Genomic DNA, 27,677 nt, shown 5'->3' on the forward strand with positions numbered 1-27,677 from the left:
GCAGAGCTTCAGAGGCAACACTTCAGAACTTGTTACTCTCATAGAATCAATGCAATAAGATAACATATCACCCATCCTCCCGTTTCCACTAAATCAAATGGTCAAATGGTGCTCCTTAAAGAAACAAAATCTTTACACCAGAGGACTCTTGTCACAGGGAGCAGTATGCTGCTCTTACATGACCTGGGACTGTGGCTGAGAAGCATGGCGAGGCTACAATGTAAGCATTTTTAGCTGGATATAAGCAAGCATGCACTTACTGTTGGTTGCATAACATATGGCGGATGAGGCATCCATGAAGTACTCTGGACCTGCATATCAAACACTTTTAATTAGTACAGAAAAGTTGAAAACTTAAAAGATTTGCTTGAAAATATTGTCTCTATTACAACTACGGAGCTGATTTTATCCAAAGATTTAAGCCACATAACACAAAATTAATTTACGCTTCATAAAATTCTTGACAAAGGAAAAAGCCTTCAAATTTCATGTGATAATGTTTTCTACCAAAGTCAGAAGTATGAGTGATTGCATCCCTTCTATGATCCACACCATTTTATCTCACAAAGCAGTATTCAATATTCCATGTTATCCTATTTTCTTCATTTCTATTGTTTGCTTTCATTCATCAGTGTAATCATGAACATGTATTCCAACTGACAGTTGCAGGAGACATAAAATGTTCAAAGTTTATTGTCAGAAGTTTCTGTATGAGCTTTTAAAGGTATAACACTTTCAAGATATTCCAGAATGATTTATACTGTTTTCAGTAAGAACTGCAGATCTAATTCAGAGTTTTTGAAGCTTATTCTAATTGAAAGCTCTCACGGAAAAGCTGGCTTAAGAAGTCTCTGTCCCTCCAAGATCATTCTTAGCTTGTGTTCCCACCAGAATTCCATTTGTCTCACCAAAGTCTTTGTTATTCTGCCTTATGACTGACATGTAACATTTTCCAAGGCGATAACAATTTCACTAACAATTAAATACATTACAGAGTGTTTGCATATTTATAGTGGCATCTCTGAGGCATAAGTCTCTCTTGTGTAATGTGTGAATGGCCCATATCATATCATAACTCAGACTCAACTCCAAGAATTGTGTATCCTAGTTTCCTCTCGCATCAGTCTAGGTTCTACAACACATGAGAAGGACACAAAAATGTAGCTGTGCTGCAACTATCAGTATGCACCTCACTTGCTACCCCAGGCTCACAGAGATGGGCATGTAGTACCTCACACTGAGCATGAATAACAAGGAGAAACCTACAAAGTCTCAATTCTCCAGATGCCCTGTGCTTTTGGTCATGAAGAAAGTGGTAAGAATTAATTGTATATCTGTGTGCTTCAACATTTATATATATTTACTAAAGCATATTTTTTGTTGAAAAGCAAGTTTAGTGAAACATCATTAGAACCAAACCTAGCACATGGACATGCAAACACACCTCTAGAACAAAATTTCATGTTGTGAATCCCCATGAGTTAAAATACTCTAGAGCTGTCACAGCTTGTTGCTGCACATTGCACCTACTCTAGCACTCTTCCATTTCTTTATTGGTGCCAAGGCAAGTGCCTTTGGGCTTACACTGCAAACTACCTAAGGAGAATTATACAGGTTTAAAAAAAATAAAAAAAATTGAATGGTTTTGGTGCAAACATATAAAACCACAAACTGATGCAATGGTCCAAACCAGAATGGGAGAAAGGAGCAACTCTGAACTGTGGAGCAATGTTAGGAATAAGTAGCTGGGTGGCCTAAATATGAGGGAAGAAATCTGACTCTTAAGCCAGCTTTGCTACTGAGAAAAATGCATGTGAGCTGCACTCACATGTTTCTGACACTGACACCTCTTTGGTGTTGCCATTTACTGAAATTTACCTCATCATAATAACTTTCGTTTGGCAAGTGCTACATAGCCATCTTAAAATGGCTAACTAACACAAAGGTCAAAGAAAATCACAAGGATCAAATATTTTTGAAGATCAAGTTTAAAGCTCAGTAACCTCTCCGAATTACCTGTAAGCAGTAGCATACCATCCCAAAACCACCACTCCCAACAAACCAACCCTAACATTAAGAACAACTCGCCATGCAGCTTTGCAAGTTTGGGTAGCTTATTTCAGGTAAGACTCAGGACTGGAAGAGCACTGAAGCCACAGGACAGAAATAACTACAACTGGAAAATATATAGCCAATGACCAGCTTCTGTGAAGTGATATCTTCCCAGAGACTGGCTGACAATAAAACAATACAACCTGGTTTTGACTTCTATCTCAGAAAGCCAAAACAAGACAATAATTTCCCAGTGGAGATCTGTGAGGGATACGCTGAAAAGAGAAATCCTGAACGACAAGGTGTGTAGCAGACTAAAGAAGGATATGAGGACAGTTATCCCGAAGTAATTTGCTTTGTCAGGGATTACTGGATAAAAATGAGAGCTTTTAAAAGAAGCTGTTACCGGAGCAAATGCAGTTGAGGTCAAAAGGTCAAAGTACAATGACATCAACATAAATTATAAAAAAAGCACATTAAAAAAAAATTTGGTTTATGAACGGGAGCCAAAATGAAAACATTTCAAGAAGAATGATAAGCTCCTGGTCTTGTCAACAGGAAATTAAGCAAAATGTTGTTTACTAGAGAAGCTGATTGACATAAAAAATTACAGTGGCTTTTACTACTACTGTAAAGAATGCAAGAAACACTTAAAACTCTACACCTAGTGATACTGGAATATTACTAGAAAGCCCTTTGTTTAAAGTGTGACTCAGGAGTGCAAACACTCACACAATTTTCTGCGGTACACACTCTGCCTTCATCCACATCCAAAACATAATTAACTGGGAAACATAGTAGACAAGTGCAAATCTGACGTACCTGATATGTAGAGACAGGGGAAGCAGCAATGAATGGTGTGATTGATGTCTGTGGAATCATGCGGTTTGTTGGAATACTGTACGGTGAAGAATAAAATCTGCAAACAAAGAACAAGAGCAAGATTTTTTGAACCTTTAGACTGCTGAGGCTCTGACTAACTCACTGCCTCTCAAGCAAAGACAAAAAGAGTCTACACAGGTAATTATGTCCATCTATTCCCAAAACCACAATAAAGAAGATGTGATGGCTCCATTGAGCAGATCTTGAAAATGGAAAAGAGGAGGAATATTTACACAAAGCGTATTTTTTCACTTCAACTAGCACAAATATAGAACTTCACGATACAAGATGCAATTATCGGAAATGCAAAGACAGCTGATTTTCCAGAGTGCTAGCTACTGAAAGGAAATTTCTTATGTGATATCGAAGACAATATTACTGATTTCATTTTTACATGCAGTACTGTTTTCTTTTCAGATCTTAATGCTTCAGTGCTGAGAACAACACATTCTCTATACATGCCTGAATTATTTTATTAAAGGATGGCTACAAAATCTCTGGCTGAAATTTTCATATTCATCTAGGCAGAGAGAAAAAAAACCTTCGTCTGGTGAAATGTATGAGGAATTATGAGGCTAAATGCCCCAGGCACCACTGAAAATCTCAGATTTAGTTGGTTTTATTTCCACCGTTGCATACTATGAACAAAAGTTGCTCTATCTCTTGCTTGATGGCAACAAATGTTATAATATTGTTTCTCCTTCCCTGTGGGTTAATGATTATTGATAAAATTATCACTTGGAAAATATCACTACTGTTGGGTTGTGTAAGTACTTATTACGTGTGTGCTTGTAAAGATTCTTGCATTTGCCTTTTTTTCAGTTTTAACTGTAAGCCACAACAACAAAATTGCTTTAAAAAAATGTTTGTGGTCTTATAGTTGTTGAAATGATGGTATTTTGGACTCTGAGAGAAACACTTTTGCGCAGTGTTCTCTTGTCTGATTTAAACCTCATGCCGACCCTTTTCATCTAGCATGCAGCAATGAGTAACACAAGATTCTGCACAGTGAAGTGGATTGCATTCCCTGGGTTGTTTTATTTCTTTTGCCTCCCCACTCTGAGGCAATCAACAGTAGCTTTCCATGAGAGCTATGCAAAAAAAAAAATCGTTACCGGTGTTTAAACAAGTGCTTTATTTCCTGATGGCCCTGGCATCACGGATTTAGTACTAATCAGTCTAGTTCAGACTGGATGCATTCATTCTGGATGCAGGCTCAAATAACTACCAACTTCAACCAATAGCCTTGGAAAAACAGGCTGCTGTCTTTGAAGGCTGGGCAGAAACATTTGAAGTTAGGAGGGGAGAGGGAGGCAGAGAAGCAATCATTTGTTCTCTCTATTCCAAATCAGATTTTAAAATGCCAAAAGCAGCAGGTGGCGTCTGAGTGTTTAATAGAAATATAATGCTATTTTAGGACCATTTATCTGCCCTTACAGTGCTCGCACAGAGACTATTTTAAAACTGTGCCTTTGCCTGATTTTATGTATACCCTATTATGAGAACTTAGAGGCATTTGTATCCCACGGCTTATGTCAAACATTAAGTTCACACAACACTGGAGGAGAAAGGATTTTTACACCACTAGCTGGGTGCATCTATGGCATTAGCATGATGCATATTATCTAAGTCCTTTTACAGAGATCTTCTCCCAGATCAATGTTAACCAGAAATCACTAGGGCTATACTGTTGCTAAGTGGATGAATTTAGAAATGCTGTGTGCAGCACATGAAAACAGTCAATGACAGACTGACAGAATTTAGTCTATGGGTAAAATGTATAATGCATAGAAATACATAGAAACCTCTAAAACTAAAATACAATGTAACCTAAACCTCTTTTGAGAAAATAACAGATTTTTGTTCATTCTGTTTTCATTCCATTCATCAGCCTGGCACTGATGCTGGATTCATACTCATACCACATATGAACTGCTTGGACAAAGACAAGTACAGGAGAGAAACAACTTTCCATTTGGAAGTAGTGCTGACTCTTTTGGAATAAACTCTCCAATAAATCCCAGCAAATACTAACAAATTTACAGAAAATGTGTGCTAATCCAAGACCTTGACAGACAGCTCGCCATTTCAGTTTCAGCTTAGAGATGCAGTTATCTGAATCGTACATAAGCTTCTAGAATATACACTATGGTAATGTGAAAAATACAGCTCTTCCAACACCCCTGCCAACACCATTTATCTGTCACCATTTGGAACACTCTCAAATAAGCATCAAATAAAACATACTATCAGGACACTCAACTATATGGTGAAAATTTGTGCACCAAAGCATCAAGGAAGAGAAAGGAAGAAAATGTGATGCCGCAAATGACAACGTGAGAAAGTTCAGTTCATATATTTCAATTTTAATAATAATAAAAAATCAAATTTAACAATCTGTGTCACTGTGACAGGCTGTAGGGCAAACATCTTGAAATCAGGAATCTCCTACATCCAGAGACAGACTTGTCTTTTTGCCACAGTGCTACTTGTGGCCAAAGGGATCTTAAAAAAAAGGACGTGGATATCTCTGCCACATGTGAAGTAGAGCGGTATGGTGAGGATAGGGGATGTCCTTGCTGGGGACAGAATTAAGAGGAGCCACTCTCAGGCATGGGATGTTCAACCTACCACAGTGCTGGAGCCATGCACTGCCATGGCAGGGCCTGTTGAGAAAGAGGGCTCAGCATGTCCTCACTCATGGGACACAGAGGCATCTCCCTAAATTCCATTTAGATACAAATAGGCTCATGCCCTATTGAATTGGCACAAGTAACATGCTGGTGCTCTAATAAAAGATAGGGGCCACAAAAATGCAAGACTGGCCTGTTCTGGTGTAAATCCTACAGCATGCCAACAAGATCTGCAGCTGGTGGCATTGCCATATTCAGTCTTACGCTCTACTTTTTTTTCTCTCTTTTTGTTTTGTTTTGTTGTTGTTGAGGTTTGTTTTTTCTTTTCTTTTTTTTTTTGTTTGTTTTGGACCAGGGTGAGGTGAAATGAGGTGCAAGATGCATGCTGTAAGTTCATTCAAAAGAATACAGGATTCTCAGTCATCAGAATATCTATATCAGAAAGAGGAGTGGAAAGAGATATGAATTATAGTGGCTTTGACTCATTTTAGATATATTAAATTATGCACAGTACCTAGTATGGTACTTTGAGGGCTGTAGGCTTTGTGGTATTTGACCTGTGAGCTCTAAGGAGACGTCTCCAAAAGGCTCAGATGCATTTTCTGCAAATGCAGTTTGCATCTTTATAATGCTCTGTGCAGTTTTTTGCAGGTGCAAGATACTGTCCTTGCTCCTCAGCTGCAGTTGCAATGCTAGAAGCACAAGTGTCCAGGTGACAAGGGCAAGGCAAAATGGACATCACCCTTGTATTAAAAATAGACTTTTTCAGCATGCCCAGGTTCCGTAAGCACAGGGGAAACTCATCACTAGGAGGCAAAAAGATGCTCCTGAAAAGGGGTTTATAAAGGGCTCAAAAGAATACATTTTTCAGAGATGTTAAAATGAACCATGTTTCCAGGACATCATCAGGCACACAGAGGCAATGCTTTAACAACATTTTCTCTTGCTTAACAGACAAAGCACATACTCCCCTGCTACATCAACCCTCCCTACATATTTGGGGACTGCATTATCTGCAATGTCTGGTTGCTATTTCCCTGCCAAGAAGCAGAAAAAAAATCCATATGGTTCCCATCCTATGGGGAAATGTGCAAGCTTCCACACAGAATCTGCACAAGAGCAAGATCCTATTTGCACTGCAATAAACACCATTTGCTCATGCCTTGTGCCTGCGGGCAGTACTGAAAAAGTTAGATTCATAAATAGTATCCTGGGGCTCACATAATGTAAGAGTATTACCAAGCATTATCAAGGCAGCAATTTTCTGTTGCAATAAGCCACACAGTCAGATGTTTGAGTTGGAAAAGACCTATCTGAATATTGAGCCCATTGGCCAGCAAATGCACAGTATAGTCCCCTAGATATCAGATATTAAACTGATACAGTACATCATAGTCTTAGTCAAATGGCCAGGAGGACTCAAGCTTCAGGAACATTTTAAATGAGCTTCCTTACAGTGCAAGTACAAGAGCTCTATCTTGTTCTTTGTATGAGTGCATAAAACTACTAAAACAATGTTAATGTCACAAATTGAAAAGTCAATAGCATATTACAACAGGCATACTACTCCCCAAAATAAAACTTGAGTACCTTTGTCAATGCAATTCAGAAAAGGCTGATTATAAAACAAAAAAAAAAAGAGGCACAGAGAGATTTGCAGGGGGAAAGTGTTTATCTACTGAATTATGTGCTTACCATACCTTCAGTAACTCATACTGCAATGCTATGGTACACTACGGGCTGGATTCTCCACTCCATTATACTAGTTTTATGCTGATGCAACTCCACTGGATGCTTAAACAGAGCTACATGAGCATAAAAACAATATAATGAAATGGAGAATCAAGCTTTACAATGTAATAGACTCAGAAGAAAATTATCTGTTCTTTAGTGGGGAAAAAATCTTAGTTATTTTTAGTGAAAGCCTCTTTCTCACTCTCTTTTGTTTTATACCTACTATAGATTTTCAAGGCAAATATGCAGTTATACAGTAATAAAAGTGATAGTACCACACCATGAGCAATGAGAACCCACCTTTTCATTTGGAAACAAGAGTCTAGATTCTTCCCTGAGGCTTGGTTATGGTCCAACTCAAAAACGAATATAATTTATGCCTCTTCAGAAACTGCAAATATTAAATACCATTCCATGACACCTGCAGACACGTCTCTCTAGTAGGCTTTCATCCTCCATATAATTCTGTGTGGACTTACATGCATCAAAATGCATCTATCAACCATATAAAGGTTCTATAAAGAACTCTAGTAGATGTCAGCATGTGCAGTTAATATTTCTGTTTAATTTTATTGGTAAGTTATAACTCTTCTGAATCACCACCTTGACTTTGGTATCTTTTCATTTCCCATCCCCAGCCTCAGTTCACTAAGCTCCACACTGGTGGGCACCCACAGGTCTGAGTGACTCACGCTTATCACAGCACACCAACAAGTCCTGAGCTGTGTGCAGGGTCAACACCTGCTTCACCAGATCATTAAACTGCTACAAGGAGTAGCAGTACAGTCTAAGTTTTACAGGTCTCTGAGTAACATTGCTCCATGCAAACCTTAAGGGCTTGGCCCACCTTACTGCCAAAGTATTATGCAGTATTTTATGTGCAGGGTGGGTGTGGGCGAAACATCAACACAGTGGGGGGCTGCAAGCAGCAGCTTTGTGCTCATCTCCAGACTGTACTTACAGTGAGGAAGAGCAATGTATTTGCCCTTCACTGACAGCTGAGCTAACCTATTTTACTTCCTAGTGCTTAAGAGCCTTAAAGTCTCCATGGCCACGCACTTGCTGTGATGCCTGTGTCTTGTGTCAGCAAGCAACAAATTGCATTCATGCATTTTACAAGCAAAGCATCGAGGTGCTCCTGGATTTAACGAAAACAAATCCCATGAGCTACATTTTTATTGTACTTACAAGTAAACAGGTTTATTAAAAATAGTAAAAATTTATAAGTGAGGGATACATAGAGACTACTACATGAATCGCTGGGGAGATAAAGAAAATCCAGTGTAACCAAAGGGTCCTGGTGATCCTTAGGTTACAGCATTTTAAAGTTGCAACCAAAGGACGGAAAAACAATTGTGCAATTTTTGATGGACAAATTGATTTTTCCACATAGTAAGAGCTTCTCCTCATGCTACTGCATACAATCAAGATCTCACCACAAGAGCATTTTGAATGATGGTTTAGTTCTGATGAAACTGAAAATATTTTGACACTCTAGAAAGAAGTGATATGTCAAAGCGGTAATTAATTGTCACTCTTGGAGAGATATCTGGTACTGTAGCTTATTTCTTGCTTTACAAATAAAAGAATATTTAAAAAAATGCAGAGCTAAAATTCTCCATTGGATACTATTTCTTTTCCCATTGATCAGTGACAGTGTGTTCAAACAACTGAGTGACCAAACCATCTGAGCAGCCTGAACACCTGAACACCAGGGGTACTCTTTGATACAAATAATGTGTGAGTCTGAGATAACTTACATAACTTCAAAAAAATTTATTCTTGAAGTGGAATGATATTAGTCTCAAGGGAGCATTCAAATTACAGTTTCCAAAACATTCACACAACTGATATGCAGGAATTTATTTGAAATAAAAGCCAGTTGTTTGCATGAAACACTGGTGGATTATGAACCAGTGATGGTTTTATTTATAGACTAATATGTTTTACCAGCTGAAAATTATGACAATAGAGGTCATTTGGAGGTCAGAACAGGGAAACAGAACCAGAGGATTCTGAAATCACAAACTCCAAACTCTCTTTTCTTCTGAGTTTGGCCTCTTCCATCAAAACATGGGAGTAATGTGAGTCCTATAAAACTACTGTTTGTGAAGGGCAATTAAGCAAAACACACTAACTATAACTATTGATTTTACTTTTCTTAAACTACTAAGAATGTTAGAGTTTTTCCTGAATGCTTCAACTAGCAATGCCCTAACAAATATTTAACAAATAAACCTATTCTTATCTATATCAATTAATTTTTCCCTTCAGATGGAAAACACAGATGGGAGTATGCATGGAATTTGATAATTATATCAAACATCTCTCTGATTTAAGAGTGACTATCCGAACCTCCTGCTTCTCTTCAAACTGTTGTTAACCTATCTGAAAGGAAAGATAGATTTCAAGGATAGCTTTTTCTAGCTCATGACATAATTGGAAATGTAATCATGCAGGTAAATAATATGATGATGTAATTTCTCCGTTCAATTTGAGAAAAAGTTGCAATTCCTCATGTTGGCAAATGGTAGCTGAGAAATGAAGAAGAGTGTTGCTCAGAATTTTACCCCTAAGTCCCATTTGCTTACATACTAATTTAAGGCTTTCTCCCTATCTGGCACTTTTATTCAGACAATGCCATGGAAGCCAGCCAGCCTGCAGAGAGAACCCCAGATGAAGTAATAGCTCTATTATCCAAAATATGCTGGAATCTTCTATGATTATTTTAACAAAAGCGAAGTCAGTAAAGGGAAACTTTACTGGTTTCTACTTCATGACAGAAAGAGATTAAAAAAATATCCACTATCATTTGCCAAATAGAGATGGAAACTATTAGGAAAAATAACTTCCCATTCAAATGGATATTGCAAACAAGAGGGCAGAAAAAGAAAAGGGAAACTAAAAGAAGAACTTGACAATATAGCATTACATGCTTCAGACAGAATATGACTGAGTGAATTTGTTTCACTACAGAAAGAGAAAACAGAAAATGGTGTTCAAAATAATTTTTAAAAAGGCATAAGAAAACATGCATTCCTTACCCATTCTGTATAGCAGCTGTTGGATCGTAAGTCAAAGCCATGCCAGCCTGCACATAGTTAGGGAAGAAAAACAGATTTTTACTATTACTGCAGGAAAAAAAAAAAAGACATGAAACATATTCTAAGCCAATATGAACAAAAACTGAATGCAACTCAAATGGAAATCTAAATTCTCAAGGGAAGCTCAGATGGCCCAAAGCAGCATGGACAGATTGGCTACCTCCCCTGCCTGAGAGATCACTGAGAAACAGATCTGTTCAGCCTGTTGGTTGTCATCTTGCTACAACATGGAGGGCAAATGGTGTTTTTGTTGCACCCGTATCAGTTAATAACTCCACTGAGATCAATGTGTTTACAGCTGATTACTCACTATAATAAGACAGGTTCAAATCCCGCAGCTGCCTGTGAGACAGGTATTGGTAAACATTCCAAAGCCAACTTCATGAGAACTTCTCTGGAAGGAGTCTCATCTTTCCTACAAAGGTCACATCCTGCATGATCCCAGCCTACCATTTCCCTGTGGTGTCACTCATACTTATGGTTAATTCATTACCATGAGACAAGAAACAGAAAATAGGCTGTGAAGAAGAAAACCTTGAGCTTTTAAACAAGGCTTTTAAAATACTTCAGAGGACTGGACAGCAAAGAAATTTGTTAATGTGCTACATAGAGGTTTTCAACTGCCATTTACCACCAGGCAGATGGTGACCTGTGTAAAAGGATTTGGCAGTGTCAAAACATTGTCCAGCTAGTAACTGTCATCACTGCTACCATTAGCAGACATATCCACAGGTACCACAGGAAAGGCAGTGAGAGAGCAGGGCTGGAGACTGAATTTACTGCTCCACCTTATGCTCCAAGACAGCACTTAGGGTCATGCAGGAAGGACCATTTTTTCCCCCCAGCATTTACTTAAAGATGTGGAACTGACAATCTCTCCTCACACATACTGCATTTGCCTTGATTTTTTGTCTTCCTTATCTATTTTCCCCCTCCCTACTTGCCAGTGTATGACACAACCAGAAGATGGGAAGAAATTGCCCTTTGTACGGGGCTAGAAGCATAAAGAAGAGGAACTCCCATTACTCAAGGTGTTGCTTTCCCTTTGGGAGCAGCTGAAAAAAACACCATGGCACGATCCCTCCCCAATGTACTGTATTTCTCTTCATTTGTCATACATGTCATATATGCTTGTTGCCTGAGACAGGACATGGCAGCATTTTCTTCAAGGACAGGTGCTTTGCAAACCACGTGGCAGGATCTGTGCTCCTGCTGGGAGCTTTTAATGCCCCATAACCTGTCTACCACAGTACTTTTGAAAAATGGCATCTGCCCTCTTCCAGATGGCTGCTCAGACATGTCAGGAAAGTGTTTGGTCTTGGCTGGTTCCCATGCAGGCAGGTGAGCAGCCAGGGTAAATGCTCTGGTGGGGAGCAGGCAGAGAGTGGGCAGCACTCCTGGAAGAGCATGTTAACCCAGCAGCTGCACACTGGTCTAAGAGGAGATGGTCCAAGCTTCTAGAGGCCAAAAATAATTTGTGATCCGAAAGGCTAGGCTTCATGCTACCTTATGTTGCCAAAAAATGTCCATGTCTTTATTAAATTTGTATATTTTTCTCATTATTCTTTTAAGCAGATGCTAGGGCAAATGTTTTGCTATATGAAAATGCCACTGTTTTAATAAAATATGTAGTCTATCTGAAGCAAAGAATAATTCAGGAGACTAAGGCCAAGTACATGGGGCTATTTTAAAAAATGTATTCATTTCATCCAAAGAAAAATAAAATGGCTATTTCTGCAAGTTTAAAATGTCAAAGAACAGAATTTAGAGTGACCACAACCACTACTAATTTTGATGTAAAAAATAAATTACCTTAGAAAATTTTCATCCCTTACTTAACTTGGTTTTATATTCTTATGTCTTATACATTCTCAACATATTACACTGTTTGGTAAAGTTGCTTTAATTACTAATGGAAATGTATACAGTTCGACATAAAAGAGAGACAATAAAACTTTAATATCATATTTTTTTTTGTCTGCAATACATTTTTGATGAAAAATCCTGTCTTGTTTTTCTTTCTTTTTTCAACACTTATAAAATTTGTTATTGCTCTCTATTTATATTCCTGCACTGGTAAAGACAACTTAAATAGTATGCATAAGCCCTAGGGGGACAGAAAAATTAGCTCTAACAATTTATTTTTTAAAAAAATGCTTTTAAAAAAACTTAAGATATTCTCTATAAATCGAGGTGTTGACATTTTAACATCTCATCACACATCTACTCAAGACTTATGGAAAAAACCTCCTATAATTTTTTGGGAAAGGAGAGACCCAAGCTTTCTAAACTAGGGAGTTTCTAGATCTAATGGTCCTTAGAGCTGCCTGGATCAGAGGTCATCATATCCCACATCTCGCATTAGTGACATGGGGACAAAGTGGCAACGAGGGAGGGAGGTCTGTGAGGAAAGGCAAAAATGAACAATTGGTGATATTTTCATTTCTTTGACATAAATATTAATGAGGGTGCAGAAGGGACAAACAGCAGCAGGTCTTTTACTGGAGCCCTAATGATTTTCACTGTCCATGTGCGACCTGCAAACACATGTTTATGCTGCTTTCAGTCACTTTCCTCATGGATATTTAAGCACACAGTCCTTGCATGGCCCCTCAGCTTGCCCTCCAACCTCACCGCACCCCAGATCTGTGTGTAGGTACATGCAGACAAATTGCACGTACTCCATTCTCTATGTATTAGCATCATGCCCACTACATAGTATTGGTATTAAGAATAGGGAACACACAACAAAATGGGGTGAGTACAAAATATGAAAGGCTAGACACTCATCTCCTTATCCATGCTTCATATCCATACTGCAGGGAGACAGATTACCAGAATCCGTTCAAGCACTTCAGCAGTGACCGCTATAAATATCACCATCACATTTGCCAGTAAATGAAAGTTTCACATTAGACAAGCAGGACACAGCGTGTGGCAATACGTGCATATGGTAACCACCTACAGTTGGCCCAGTAATATTGCTAATATCCCCCACTGCTGAATAGCCTTAAACAGCTGCTATTTCAAATAGCTGCTAACACAGGACTATTTACTTCTTTCTCATCGACTTATGCAATTCCTCCCTAAAAAATTATGCTGGCTGGAAGCCCAGAAGTGGCAACGGTTAGCCTGGACCAGTCAAAGATTTATGGTCTGAAGCATCCTCATTCATCACAAATAAAAACTGATGAGCAATAATAACTTACTGGAAAATTGTCTGCACTTTCCTCCATAGCACACAAACAGGAATTCCAAAAATACCAAATACAGAATATTAGGGTTGGCCTCAGACTTCCAAGTGACAGAGGTCCAGCTTATTCTGTCAAAACCAGGATTGAATATAGCCATCACTGTGCTTAATACAAGCTGAACTATATCAAGTCACTGGCTGATGACTCTATAGCTGTCCTCTGTTGTGCTGAAGATTGTTTTCTTCTGGGTCTTTTCATCCACAGGTTTGCTCATGTTTCAGGTGACACAAAATAAAACCAGATTGTTTAAAATACTGATTTTTAAAAAAGACTATTTAAACCACATGAGTTAACTTATCTCTTATTTTTACCAAAGTGTCAGAACCTAAGGCAAAGGAATGAAAATTTTTGCTATTTTTTGCTGCAGTCTTCTAACTATTGACATTGGTGAACAAAGAGATTCGAAGAACAAGAAACTCGGTCTGTACTTTTTTTCAAATTTAAACTCTTTCCTTCAATAAAGAGCAGTAAATATAAAAAAAGCCTTTGGAAGGTAAGAGTTCCCCCAGGAAGTATGAAGGCCTTTGTTCAACACTTTACTGTGAAAACTTTTCCATGGGCAAAGACAAAGTGCTCTGTTTCTGGTGTTTTTTTCCCTCTCTTTGTTATGATTTGAACATAAATGACCACATTTGCCTCATTAAGAAGACTCTTAGACCATCACATTTGCATTTCTTATGTAAATTGGATTTGTAAATCTCTCAAAGAAATGATTAAGTTGTGGAGCGATTATTAAAAAAATGATCACATCTTCAATATCATGTGAAATGAGGTGGGTTTGTTGCTTCTCTTCCAAACCTCTGTGATGTCTCACAAGAACATTTACCAGTGCATTATCTGTCTTCCAGCAAACCTAAGTACCTGCAAATGACCAATTTCTTCTGTGCATCTTTTGTGCATTCCATCATCTTATGCGTTGTTGGGAAGCAGCTTTCATGAAGAACTTCACTGTGCATTCCATCATCTTATGTGTTGCTGGGAAGCAGCTTTCATGAAGAACTTCACCATCATTTCACCACCTACTCTTGGTGTACATGTCTTTCCACCACTGTGTGCAACAATTCACCACAAAATTGACCTGCTACAGAGATGTGCTATGCCTATTCCTCAGAGGTGAGACTTCCACATCATCTCCTTGAACTTGCCCTGGCCACCCTATGCCCAGTGCTGGAGCACCAGCGCAAGGCAAGGCTGCTGCCACAGTAGGATTTCATATTGCACCACAGTACCAAATTGGAGAGGCCTACAAATTAAAAAGGGGTGAAATGCTTGATTGTGGTGGATTTTCCAAAGAGAAGGTCCCCTGGATTTCTCCTCTTTAAGGTGAGATTTGGAAAGCCAAGGTTGTACACTTGGACTCAAGGGCTTTCTGTGGCGGACTGATGTGCGAGTTAGACCAGAAGGTAAGTATCTCTTCCCCATCTCCTGTGAATCATACTTTCATCCATTCACACTGGAGGACACCCAGGGGAATGGGTGTGCTCTTGGCTAATCAATTCAAATTTCACCACTAAAATTGCTGTACTTGTTTTGTTTCCATTGCTAATATCTGCCAGGCATCACAACAAAAGGTTCTCCTGTACCCTGACAGCAGATACTGACTGAAACTCTTTGAAGGAGGAAGAGAGAGTAAAGGGGAAGAAATCAACATAAATGAGATTAATTTAAAATACTGATTTAATAAATAAGCTCAGTCTCCAGTAAAGTTAATTTGGCAGAGTTCCTTCCTTTGATTATTTAAACAGTTCTGTCAGAAATATTCCAGATTATTAAAAATAGTTCTGAATTTAATTCTGAATAAAAAAAATCCTTTCCTTTTCAGAAAACCCTTTCTTTTTCAGAGAAGGAGTAATGTAGAATGTAAATGTAACACCTCTTAGCTATATAGAAGCATATGAAAGTAACAGGGCATTTTGCAGTAATGTGTGCTCCTTAAACAGCTGCAAGTTCTAAGGAAAAAAAAAAGTGGTTGTGGAGAGAAAAAATATAATATTTATGTCAAACTTGGGAATGGATTTATGAACCTCGGAAGGTCAGAGACTGCACTGATAAACACAATGACAAGTTCAGATACCCAAATGAATGACAAGCAGCCCCTTTGCCCTACAGAACTGGGCTGCAAGTCTGACCTACACAGCTTCTGCTCCTGGGGCCAAGGGACTTTGTTCCCACTTCAATTTATCTGATCAGTTAAACGATAAGTGTTGAAATCTACAAAAAAAAAAAAAAAAAGAAGAGGACATATATAATACAACATAATTATCCTGTTTCCACAGCCAGCTCATACATTTCACCTTGCCATCTTCAGGTCTATGAACCATCTGCTTTTGGGGATCTGGCACACCCATTTTACCATCAGCCTGATCCAGTGTTGTATCAGCTGTGGATTACAGTCACATCTGAGCATTAGATGTGTGTATTACAGTGAGTTGGGAAGACTTCCAGGGAAGGCCTGCAGCACTCCTGAAAATGACAGCCCACCAGGTATCTGTTGTGGATACAGCAGAAAAAGATATGTCCTTTCCCTCTGACTCCATTATCTGTTTATTATGCCTAAGAAAACACTGCCGTAGTAGCAGAATTTGGAGGCATATTCAACTGCAGGAAAATCTCTGGGGCAAATGCCATAACATGTTTCACCACAGAAGGAAATTCAAAGCAAATAAAAACTAATAAAACTAATTTCTGAAGACAGGTACAGTGTTGATTCTATTTTAACAAAACCATGGCCCTTATTAAGAGCAAAACCAGTCCCTTCTAAAATCCTGATTTCAGTGACAGTAACTTCATATAGGTCATTAGTTAAAATATTTCTATGTGCTTTATAAGCTCAAAATCCAACCCTTTAAATGGGTCTTTGGTGATTGTGCCACTAAGGCACCTTTTCAACATGTTGCCCACAATGACAGTTATCTTGTATCACGAAGTATTTTTAACTCATTGCTCTTCATATCTTGAATCATGAAGTATTTTTAACTCATTGCTCTTCATCTTTTCACTTATTGGTCACATATCTCTTTTCACCTATCTTTAGGCTTCTACTTCTCCCTCTCAGTAGGCTTCTTTTTGGGTTCAACTCCTCTCTTTGCTAAACTAAGCTTTTGTTGAAAACAAGCATGCAAAGTACCAATGTTTAACTGGCATGCTAAATATATCTAGTAAATGTCTTTGTCAGTGGTTTACATACAAGAGTACTATTGCTTATCTGGACAGAACTGGAAATTGTCTCTCACAGGAAATAAAAGTTATTTGTCTAGGTATAAAATACAACAGCCACAGACACTGAGGGTTATGGAACACAACTAAATAGTACCGATCTCCTTGGAAGCATAAAACCAATCTATGTCTGAGTTATAAATGCGCCTGGCACAGAACTACTAAGCATTTCTAAATGCATGTTACTGGTAAAGAAGGGACAACTGGCACCAGGATAAATGGCTTCAGCCTTTCACTGCTACTGACTTTACAAAAATTCAGGAAGTCTCTCAAATTACCTATTGTATGTTTTTCTCTCTAAGTTACTGTTTGCATTAGACAAAGTTGTAATGAGTAGCAGACAAAAAGAGAAACTGTTCACAAAAGCAACGTTCCCAAACTGCTAGGTCATCTTACTTTTTACAGCAAGAATTTAAACCATGTTTAATTCTTTAGGTATTCCATCAATTGATCTTGAAAGAAAACAAAGGAGAAAGGGGAAATGGAGGAAGAGAAGAAAGGGGAGAAGGAGGTTAACCTCTTGCCTATTTAGAAACAAAAAAAATGTATCCCAGATTCCAGAAGTAAAAAAAAAAAAAAATCAATAGAAGAATTACTGGTGGCAGTTATTAAATATCACTATAGACATCAGACCAAATTCAATGACAAAGGGGGCTGCATTCAATGGTGCATCTTGCTGTTGTGATATATGCACCAATACTGTAATAGTGACATTTTCTTACAAGAAAGACAATGAGAATATTTAAATGGTCTAAATTTTACAGAAACTTGCAAATGAAATATCAAAGACTTCAAAACATTGTGACTGCACAAAAAAATCTTAATCACTTTTGGCTGACCAGATATAGAAATGCTAGAATTTCTAGAACAGTAAACAATAATAAACTTTGGGCAAATTTTTCCTTTCTACCAGATAATTTTCATATAAACCTGTTCTTGAATACATGTACAAAAAGACTTTATTTCCAAATAACCAAAAAAGGTTTCCATAAATCTGCAATAGACGATTATGTTGAAAAAATTATGCTGCAGTTTTTATTCCAATCTGATCTCAATTTGTGAGTTCACTTGATTCCCCGGGTGCATTTTTGGCTAATGAACATTTTTCGGGAGATATGTCACTCACCTCTAGACTTGTCAATTGCAATTTAGAGGTAAATTAAATCAAATATTTTACAGACAGACTTTGAATATGATTATCCCTATCACCATCTCAATATGATCTTGCCAGGGCAAGTTTCAAAACAGAGTGCTGAATTAAACCAGTGTGACTCAGGAGAAACTAGCCTGAAAAAAAGCATTACTGAACTTTGTGCATAAATTATGTCAGTTGTTAGGTTAGAATATCACTGCAAATATTTCCAGCATTTGCAGGTTTCACTGTACATTTATTGCACCTTTAAGTTAGATGCCTAATTTGACAGCCTTATACAAAGCCATCACTAACCTAAGCTCTCAGCTCCTTAGTCCAGAAGTAGTCAGCCATCACAAACACTCCATTAAATGTCTCAGTAAATCTGCTGAGCATTTCCTGAGACTTCAAGAGTGGAAGGGTAAGGACAAGAAAAGTGCTATTCAAGATCTTGCCTTCTTCCCAAGTTACAACCTGACAAGTAACCAAGCACCAAACCCATCCACTCCCACAAAAAGCCATAGAGAAATTCAGAAACGACCTGACTTTTAAAGAGAAGCCAATCTAACAGCCAACTAAAGTATTTCTATATTGTTATGAAGCAATCTACAAAACAAATATGACAGGAATAAGATTTTCTATTGCAGTATGATGTGAAAATTTTTTAAAAAACATAAAAAAGTAATCCCCTCATAAAATTCTGCAGAAGCTCTCCAAAAAAGAGAGCAAGACCTCTGAGAACAGCATAGCAAGAGAGGAAACACTGCAGCAAACCTGCTCCTCCCCATTACATCTCCTGCCATTTCCTCCCTACAGCAGGGTACTGGGCACAGCTGTCTGTCTCTACTTTGCATGCTCAAGTTTGAGGCCAGTGACAGAACTGCTAGCATCACTTGTTCGGGATCAGCCCTTCCGAGAAATAATCCTCATGCATGCACAGTGCCAATGCTGATTAAACCTCAGATGTTTTAGAAGTGCCCTTCACGTAAGTATTCAAGAATGCAAAGGCTTATCTGAACAATAGCCAAAATGCATCTTGGTCTAGATACCATGGGATTTGGCCAGGGTGGAAATACTAAGGGAGTAATCTCTTGGATGCTATTTCATTACTTTTCTTTGGGGAAGAAACCAAGAGAAAGTAGAAATGTGCAGAGTATTTCCAGATCCCATTTGCAATCAGAACTATGACACTTGTCATATATCAATTATTTCTCACTACTCACTGCCTGTTCTTTTTGAAAGAAATTAAAGCTGACAGGAGTAATTGTAGGATGGTTACCTGAGTGCCGCTACATAGAGAACAACTGAATGGTATTAGAATAAGATCATTAAAGGACAAAGAGTTAAAAAAACCCTATTGCATGTAAAATATAGAAGTGATTATACAGAAAGATTTACATTGGAAATAAGAAAACTAAAACCAGTTAATCCAATAAACGAGTGAGCCTAAAAGAGAACATGCATTCTTGTCTTTGATGCTCTGAGTAGTAAATATCCAATGTGCAGCAAAGTATTAACCAGATGTTAGTAAATAGAGAAAATCTGAGAAAATCTAGCCTGAAATATTTCTGAGTTTGTATCTTTACAATCTTTCCATACTTGTAGTTATAACGTGACAACAGCTCTGTAGTTGACTGTGATCAACAAGAAGGAATGCCATTGCCCAGCACTGAAAATTAGTTCTTAAGCGATAAACACACCAACCACACCCTGCCTCTAGGTCACCAGGATATCACTGTGCTTAATAGGCACCCCTCTACTAGCAGCAAATGAACTGCACAAGATGTAGTAACCTGATGCCCTGAGGCCATAGATATAATAGTGGTTTCCTGGCTTTCACCTTATATTACCTTTTTTTATTGATTTAAACTGAAGGAAATATAGAACAGTGCAGATAATAGCTATGATGGTATTTACTACTTAAACAGGTATTTAGAGGTCTTTAAAATACGGACTGTTTACCTTACTGAGGGTTTATTATTGTCTCCTAAATAGAGACCTTTGTTTTTCAAGCTCTGTATATGCTGACCTGAGTCTACTGCTTGAAGTACTTCGTGGGCACTTGTTCCTCAGTAGATGTTTAATATCACTAACTATAAGGGCTCCTAAGAAGACATCTTAGTTTTCTGAGACATACAGCATATGAGACTGCAAGGAACTTTCAGAGACTTCTGAAATCTCCTGTAGTAAATGTGTACAATAACTACCTTGATGGTGGGAGAAATTTCTATGTTTTCAAAAGGTTTGTCTGTTTTATGAGCTCACCAATCGTGCTAGAGTATATATGTCATAAACTAATGGTCTGAAAAGTATCAGTTAACAAAATCAAGTAGTTACAAAAAAGCAGGAATCCTCTAGAAACATGCAACTTAGAAATACCAATCTTTTTTTTTTAAATTTGATTTGTAAAATTGAAGTAAATACAGCAAAGCCCAGAAAACAAAACAAAAAAAATAAAGGGGGAAAAACCCCCACCAACTTGTATTCTAGTGGGTTACAATTGAGCAACATACTCTTTTTCCTTGAAGTCTCAATCATAAACACAAAGAATAGTTGTTTAGGACAGAAACACTTGTAAGCCCTTCAGGCTTCATAGCTATCACCACATGTAAGAAGATACTATGATCAGATCTAACTTATTAATTCAAGAGTTTTTGTCCTATAATAACATTCAAAACCAGTAAACAAACTCCAGAAGAGTCAAATAAATTCCTTTCTTATTTCACCCACATTTGGAGACACTTCATGTACGAGAACACAGAAAAAGAAACTCCAGTAACAGACTATTTGCAGCAGAGTAGAAAGCAAAGACTAGCTTACTTTATTTTAAAACTTTGTACACATGATGTAGCTGAGGCTACTGTAAACTGGTTTGGCTTGAACAGAATGAAGAGCTCAGCTTAGAAAAGTTCTGGAATACTTTTACATGGACCATGTATCAGAATGTGGAAATGTATCTCTCCCTTTTGGAACAGCCCAGTTTTCCCTAATGATCTTTTATCACTAGGAACTATATGGAGGAAATAACATTGTTCAGTCGCTTCATTGTAAATTGAGTGGTTTTGTAAAAGGAAGACCAGGGGTGCTGATGGCACACCAGAAAGAGAAAATGGGGCTCAGTTCCAGCTGCAGAGCGCTCATGGTGGGACCAGGCTGAGCAGTTCCACACCAAGCTCTGAAATTCTCCTTTCCTGTAACTTTACACTCTGCACATTATCATAACCCTCCATCTCCCCACTGCTTATATAGCTTTTTCTGTGTGGAACCATTGTATTTTGTGTGCAATCTGATTTCCTCATAGCCCTGAAAGGTAGACCTCCAGGTCTGCAGCTGACGTCTGCCAAACCCCAGGAAAATAATTGCCGCGTGGCACTTACCTCTCCTTCTCTGGGCCACGGCCTTCCATTCTGTGTGTATTTGCTTTGATTCTGGCGCTTCTTTTGCCCTCCATCAGCAAATTTGCACAGCAAAGGCTCAGTGGGGGCTGTGAAGACAAGAAACCCAGTCTATATTAGCATCCCCCCCAAAGAAAGTGATTATACCAGCAACAGTAGTGCTTTGTAATACTGATCTTTTGAAGTAAAATCTTGCCTTCTGCAGATATTTTTTGCCTCTTTTAGCCTTGACTCCACTGGCAGCTGTTCTTATTAACTAAGCTTCAAAAAATATATACTGGCAGCCCTTAAAAGAATTTAGCAAATATTGTTGAAAAAATAATCAGCCTACGCAGAACGTTAAGTTGCTGTAGTGGAACAGTATAGTCAGGCATTAGTTCCAGTTAAGTTAGACACGTATTCACGATCAGCATTAGTGCAAGGATAAACACTGCTTTACTAAAGCAGCTTTCTGTTTTCATTGTAAAAACTTTGCAAGAACCTGTTCAAGGAATAAGTGTTCTCACTATTTCTGTGTTTCTCAGCACCCAATCCTTTAAAAATCTGAATAAACAGAAAAAATAGAGACTTTTGCCAAGCACACTCCAATTAGCTTTCTTTTCCTCTTAACTCCTCTTTTAAGCAAGTTGGCAACTGAGAAACCCCTTTTTCTCTCCAAGTGAGAACTGGTGTGTGTGAATACAATAGTTGGGAGGAGGGGGCAGAGCCCCAGGAAGAAGGGATATTCACAATGCTGCACACCCCAAAAGGCAGCCCACAATAGGGCGCCCTAGTGAAGAAATTACCACACATCAAATGGGTACAACAGGAAGGGACCTTGGTGTCTTGGGATCTTTTCCCATCTAGTCAGCTTTTAACAGACCCCTAAAATAATTTTTTTTTTCAGCCAAAACTGGCATTAGCTTGCTGGTGGAAGTTTGTCTTTGCTGCTTCATCCTTAAAAGAGGGGCCAAATTCTACCCACTTTGTTAGATGTATGTCAGGATTGTCTTTTATTGCCTACATCAAGTCAGATGTAAAACAATATTGGCTTGGTTGAAAGAAACCCAAAAATTACGTGTCACATCTGAATCTTTTCAGGAATTTTTGGGTTCCCAGGAATGGTGAGTCTGAAATTAATTAAACAGAGGGGTTGGTGGAAAAAACCCCACAATAAATCTGTTTTTCCCTCCTCATTTCCTGTGTCTTTCTGGGAGGCCAGAAATGTTGAAAGAATAGAAGTGCAGAGACATGAAGAAAATGCTGTGGTACGGGGGTTAATCAAGTTCGAGACTTATTTATTTGTAATAAAAAAATTGATTTGGTTAAGGGATAAATTCATATAGTATTAGAACAAGCTAACCTTCTCAAACCTCTTACAGCCAGTTCAAAACACGTCACGAAGTATAGATTAAAACTGTGGTAACTGAAAAACTGCAAACAAGAAGCAATGCACGTAGAGAATCTCACATCAAAAACACAATTTCTCATTAGGACAGCATCACTTTGGCTACTTCTTGAAGCTGTAACAGCTTTGTTTTTTCATTACCATTTTACCAGGCTAGTAATTCCAAGGTCACTAGAAACTGAACTGCAGGAACAATCCATTATTGGCAGAAAGCTCCACTATGTGACCCCAGAGGTCCTTTCCCACCTCCGACTTTCATTATTGTATCCAATTTTGGTAGAAGCAATGCTCAGTCAACCATTTTAAATATAAAATAATGAAGGTTTAAAAGTATCCAAGTGGCTATGGAGATTCTTTCTGTAGATGGAAAGATTTTACAGGGATGATTTCCCCGTACTTTCACCATGGTGCAATACTACATGACTTCAGAGTGGTTACTTAGAGTTCACTTTGATGTGACTGTGAAACAGAAGCAGGTGCCAAGACAGCATTAGAGAAAGACCTACTAAACATCATACCAGAAGCTTCAAAAGCTTTTCGTTCTAAGCACTGCACAACCACCAAGAAACATATGATATCATTAGGATACCATGTAAAAACAATCTGCACATTGGATATTTACATGCCATAATCATCTCCTAATGTACACATATGGTACTAGACCATGTACTACGATGTGGTCGAATAACCTAGGAAATCACATTTTACTACACATCCTCTCTATATATTAGCCAACCACTAAGACGAAGCTATTGCCATTTCAGGAATTCCCACTATCCAACATTACCATCTGACAACCTCAGATTTGTTAATCTGTGGTTTCCTGAAGTTGATTCAGATTGAATAGAACTGACAAACAACTTCACTAGCCCCATTTAGAAAAAATGTGAAAAACGTATTTTTCAGGAAGTTGGAAAGAAGGTGGAAAAGGACAATGGTACTATACTCTACACAGGCAAATTTCTGCATGGGAGGTTATATTCCTCTACGGCAAACTGAGGGCAATTCTGTGGAAAAAGTCAGCCTGTGTTGATCAATGTTAACAGAAGCAAAAAGATCAAAAGAAAATGTTCTGACAGGAAGATACAGCCTAGATAAGATGGTTTGGGTTTGAGGGTTTTTGTGGTTTGATTTGGTTTTGGATTTTTTCCTAAACATAGGTATGTAGCATAAAGCAAGACGGAAAATTATCTTAATAGTTCTGAAGTGGTGTAGGTCTTAATGGTTTACACCTGGAAATAACCATGGTAAACAACCTCAGAATAAAATAAAAAAATCAAATTATTAATCTCTGTTTTTTCAGGATATAAGGTAGAGTGAAAGAGTCTTGAGAGTCCAAAGATGTTGCTCTATGTACACAGAAGAACTCAAATATCTGGTTTTCTTCAGCCCCCTTGAAATGCCTTGTAAGAAAGGTTCTCTAGGTTTTGCAAGATCAGATGAACATAAATATTTGTCATTAGGACCATCATTCTTGCTAATCAATTACATAGCAACAGAAGATACTAGAAAGAGCAGATACCATTCCACTAGGCAAGCAAAACTTTGTAAGTAGTGTTCTTTTTTAATGGTTTCATTAAATTTCCAAAGTGCTTTAAAAATAATAAATTTACTTCAGACACAATTAGGTACTATGGTTATCATTCAAAAAGAAAATATTTAGAAACTAGTCAAACAATATCAATATTAGATGAATAATATTGATGGTTGCAGTTTAAGTGGTATATTTTACCCTCTAATACTTCAGAAGGGGAGGAAGGAAAAAGGGAAGTATTTTAAACTTTTTCTGATTTGGGTGTGACAATTTTTTTTTTAGACTTTGGGGGGTTTTGTTTATTTGCTTTTTTTCCCATTCCACACAGACACTCTTCAATTTATGGACTGCATTTTTACTTTGCTCCTTTTCCTCTGTATGAACACCCTGACTGAAAATAAATGCCTGTGTCCCTGCCTCTTCTCTCACCTTCTGTACTGCTGACTTAATAGAAAATGTAATTTGGATATCTGTAAATGTTCACATTTTGAAGTGATAAGCAGATCTTTTCATATGGTTCCTGACATCCTCAAAGTTTGGAGCATGTGTGGTATTTTGAAGCATATCTGGAAAATCTAGTGTTGCTATTTTCCTGTCAGAAAAGTGAGAATTGATTCATTTGAAACAAATTTCAGGCCATTCCATCCTGATAAACTCTTCAAGATAGAAGGCACTGCTCTTTCTTTGACTTCTACCTGACAATAACAAACACAAATATCAAGAATAAATAACGACTTTAACCTGAGCAAGGTTCATTAAACCATAACCCATTTTTCAAGGAGAAGATTTAAATGCTTGCTGCAGTTCCCATCCAAAGCCTGCTCTAGTTAATAAGACATAAATAGCCCTGAACTTGGCTTTGAGTCCTGAGAAGGAAGCGGGATCAAATTGATAGTGTTTCTAAACAGCATTTGCCAAGATATTCAGGGCTGCCTTACGAGAGGGCAGTAGTTGCTAGTGTTCAAATTCTGTTCCCATGGAAGTCAATGGCTAAAACCCTATCTCTCTTCAGTCAGGCCCTGAATTTACTCTAAGAGTTCAGTGGAGGTGAAAGAGAGAGACGGGTTTTATGTCAATCAAGCCTGTCGATATTGTTGGAGTTCCCTCAGGAGATCAGCTTCTCATGCTCTGCTACTTTAGATGGACAGATTGTGCAGACAAACAGCACAGAACTGCCAAAAGGCTGTTAATATCACCAAAAGCAACACTGGTATTTAAAATAGCACAAAACCTTTAGAAGGAAGGAGATGAGGATAACAGTGCCCCTTTCTCGAATCTGCAGTCTCTAAGAAATGTTCCAGCTCAGGAAGGCAACTTCAATTAAATTGGAGAATTCAAAAAAGAAAAAAAGAGCAAACTTCTAACAAGTTCTGAATACATAATTTCCTTATTCTTTCATTCATCGGAAGGCAGATACACTTGAGCTTCTACATATGCAAAAATGTATATATTCATGAGCATGTGCTTCATAAAGGAAGATGAAAGCTGTCATTTGCATTTGGTGAATCTTTTTCATTATTTCAGGTGCTCTGAAACTTTTACTAAGAGTTACTGAGAAAAGCTTGTCCTCCATAGCTTCTGATTCAGTCATATAGCATCATCTGTCCAGCAATGGCAAGAATTACATATATAAAAAAGCAATAACAAGAAAATTTTTATGCATTTATGTGCTTTTACTATGAATATTTTTGAAGACAGAGGTTTTCTCAGCATGTCAGGAAGAGCTTAATCTTCTCGTCTTTCACAAAAATGAACGTAACATTTTCAGCAGACAGCCTAGCAACATGTACTGTGAACATTCATGTGGATCTTTAGCCACCTCTGTTTACTTAATGTGAAGAAAAACTGTAAGAAAGTCATTGGTATGTCAATGAATGGTCAGTGCACAGTCAGTGATCCCTTTCAAAGTATGTTTTTATGAGAAAACTGGATTAATTTCTTTTTCAGCCTTGGGAAATCCTCCTCCACAATAAATAAAAACCAGCACAGTAATAATCGAGTTCACAATTACACCAGGCATCCAAACTGATCAAGCTCTAATAATTATTTTCTTCCTAACTGCCTTCCAAATTTGAAGTATTTTGATAAGTTTTTCATGCACAATTCACACAGAACATCTGATTGAAACACCCATGCAAAAATCAACCTCTTTGTGTGCTACAGATAACCATTTGCAGTCTTTAAGAAATACTTCCCCCTATGGTAACATCAAAATCATTTTTAAAAGAGACATTTACTCGTACTGTATTTCAGAAGGAGACATGATAGACACAAAAGCTCTAAAGCAAGGCAGGACAGAGCAAATTAAAGTTCTGATTTTAAATCTGGGCTCAGATGGATGTACCCAGCAAGACTACTCTCTTTACAGAACCTGCATAGTTTATTTAAAAAATGAATTTTGCTGTTGTAAGCTTTGAAAATGTAAAAGTTCCAGGACCCCGTCAATAGAGTGACTCTCTGCTCTAGTGAGTCCACTGGCTTCTAGGAAAGTTCTGCCATGCAATACTTATTCATCCCAAAGCCATAAATAAACAAAACTTGAACTTCAAGGAAAATTAGAAAACAAAACCATAGCTATTCTGCTCTTGGGAAATGAAGATGAATTAGAAAAGATATGTGACACAAAAGGACAAAAGGACGTGTAAGGACAAAATGTTAGTTGAGTAAGGAAACCATATGTAAAGAAGCAAATAAACACTTCATCCTATCCCACATGGAGTTGTTGAAGAACAGAGTAAAAGATTTTGTCCCAGAAGTCCATGAAACAGGATGTGAAGTCACAGGACAGACCATAACATACACAAAAGCCAGTGCTTATAACACAGATCAAGCAATATACAGCATATTTCATAGAATCATAGAATATCCTGAGTTGGAAGAGATCCACAACGATCATCGCAGTCCAACTTCTGACTCTGCACAGGACAGCCCCAAGAGCCACACCATGTGTCTGAGAGCATTGTCCAAATGCTTGTTGAACTCTGGCAGGCTTGGTGCTGTGAACACTTCCCTGGGGAGCCTGTTCCAGTGCCCAAGCACCCTCTGGGTGAAAAAATCTTTTCCTGATATCCAGCCTACACAGACCCTGACACAGCTTCATGCCATTCCCTCAGGTCCTGTCACTGGCCACCAGAGAGAAATCAGTGCCTGCTCCTCTGCTTCCCCTTGTGAGGAAGTTGTAGACTGCTATGGGACCTCCCCTCAGTGTCCTCTTCTTCAGGCTGAACAAGCCAAGTGACCTCAGCCACTCCTCATGTGGCTTCCCCTCTAGGCCCTTCACCATCTTCATAGATTTGGCCAGTAGGTTTACAGTTAAACTGAACTACCCTGGACTTGTACAGATGACTATAAAAG

At 38.1% G+C, this 27,677-nt stretch overlaps 1 protein-coding gene across 1 annotated transcript in view; it reads right to left on the reverse strand.

Moving 5' to 3' along the window:
- LOC103803981 (RNA-binding motif, single-stranded-interacting protein 3) overlaps positions 1 to 27,677 on the reverse strand; it is a 341,464-nt gene that overhangs the window by 62,151 nt on the left and 251,636 nt on the right. The window contains exons 6-9 of the mRNA XM_009076562.1: positions 21,385 to 21,491; positions 10,346 to 10,392; positions 2,875 to 2,971; positions 261 to 311 (exon numbers count right to left, since the gene is read on the reverse strand). Coding sequence (XP_009074810.1) covers positions 261 to 311; positions 2,875 to 2,971; positions 10,346 to 10,392; positions 21,385 to 21,491 — 302 coding nt within the window. The remainder of the gene's footprint in view (positions 1 to 260; positions 312 to 2,874; positions 2,972 to 10,345; positions 10,393 to 21,384; positions 21,492 to 27,677) is intronic.

The sequence above is a fragment of the Acanthisitta chloris genome, unplaced genomic scaffold (assembly GCF_000695815.1).
Source record: "Acanthisitta chloris isolate BGI_N310 unplaced genomic scaffold, ASM69581v1 scaffold1876, whole genome shotgun sequence".
Classification (NCBI taxonomy): domain Eukaryota; kingdom Metazoa; phylum Chordata; class Aves; order Passeriformes; family Acanthisittidae; genus Acanthisitta; species Acanthisitta chloris.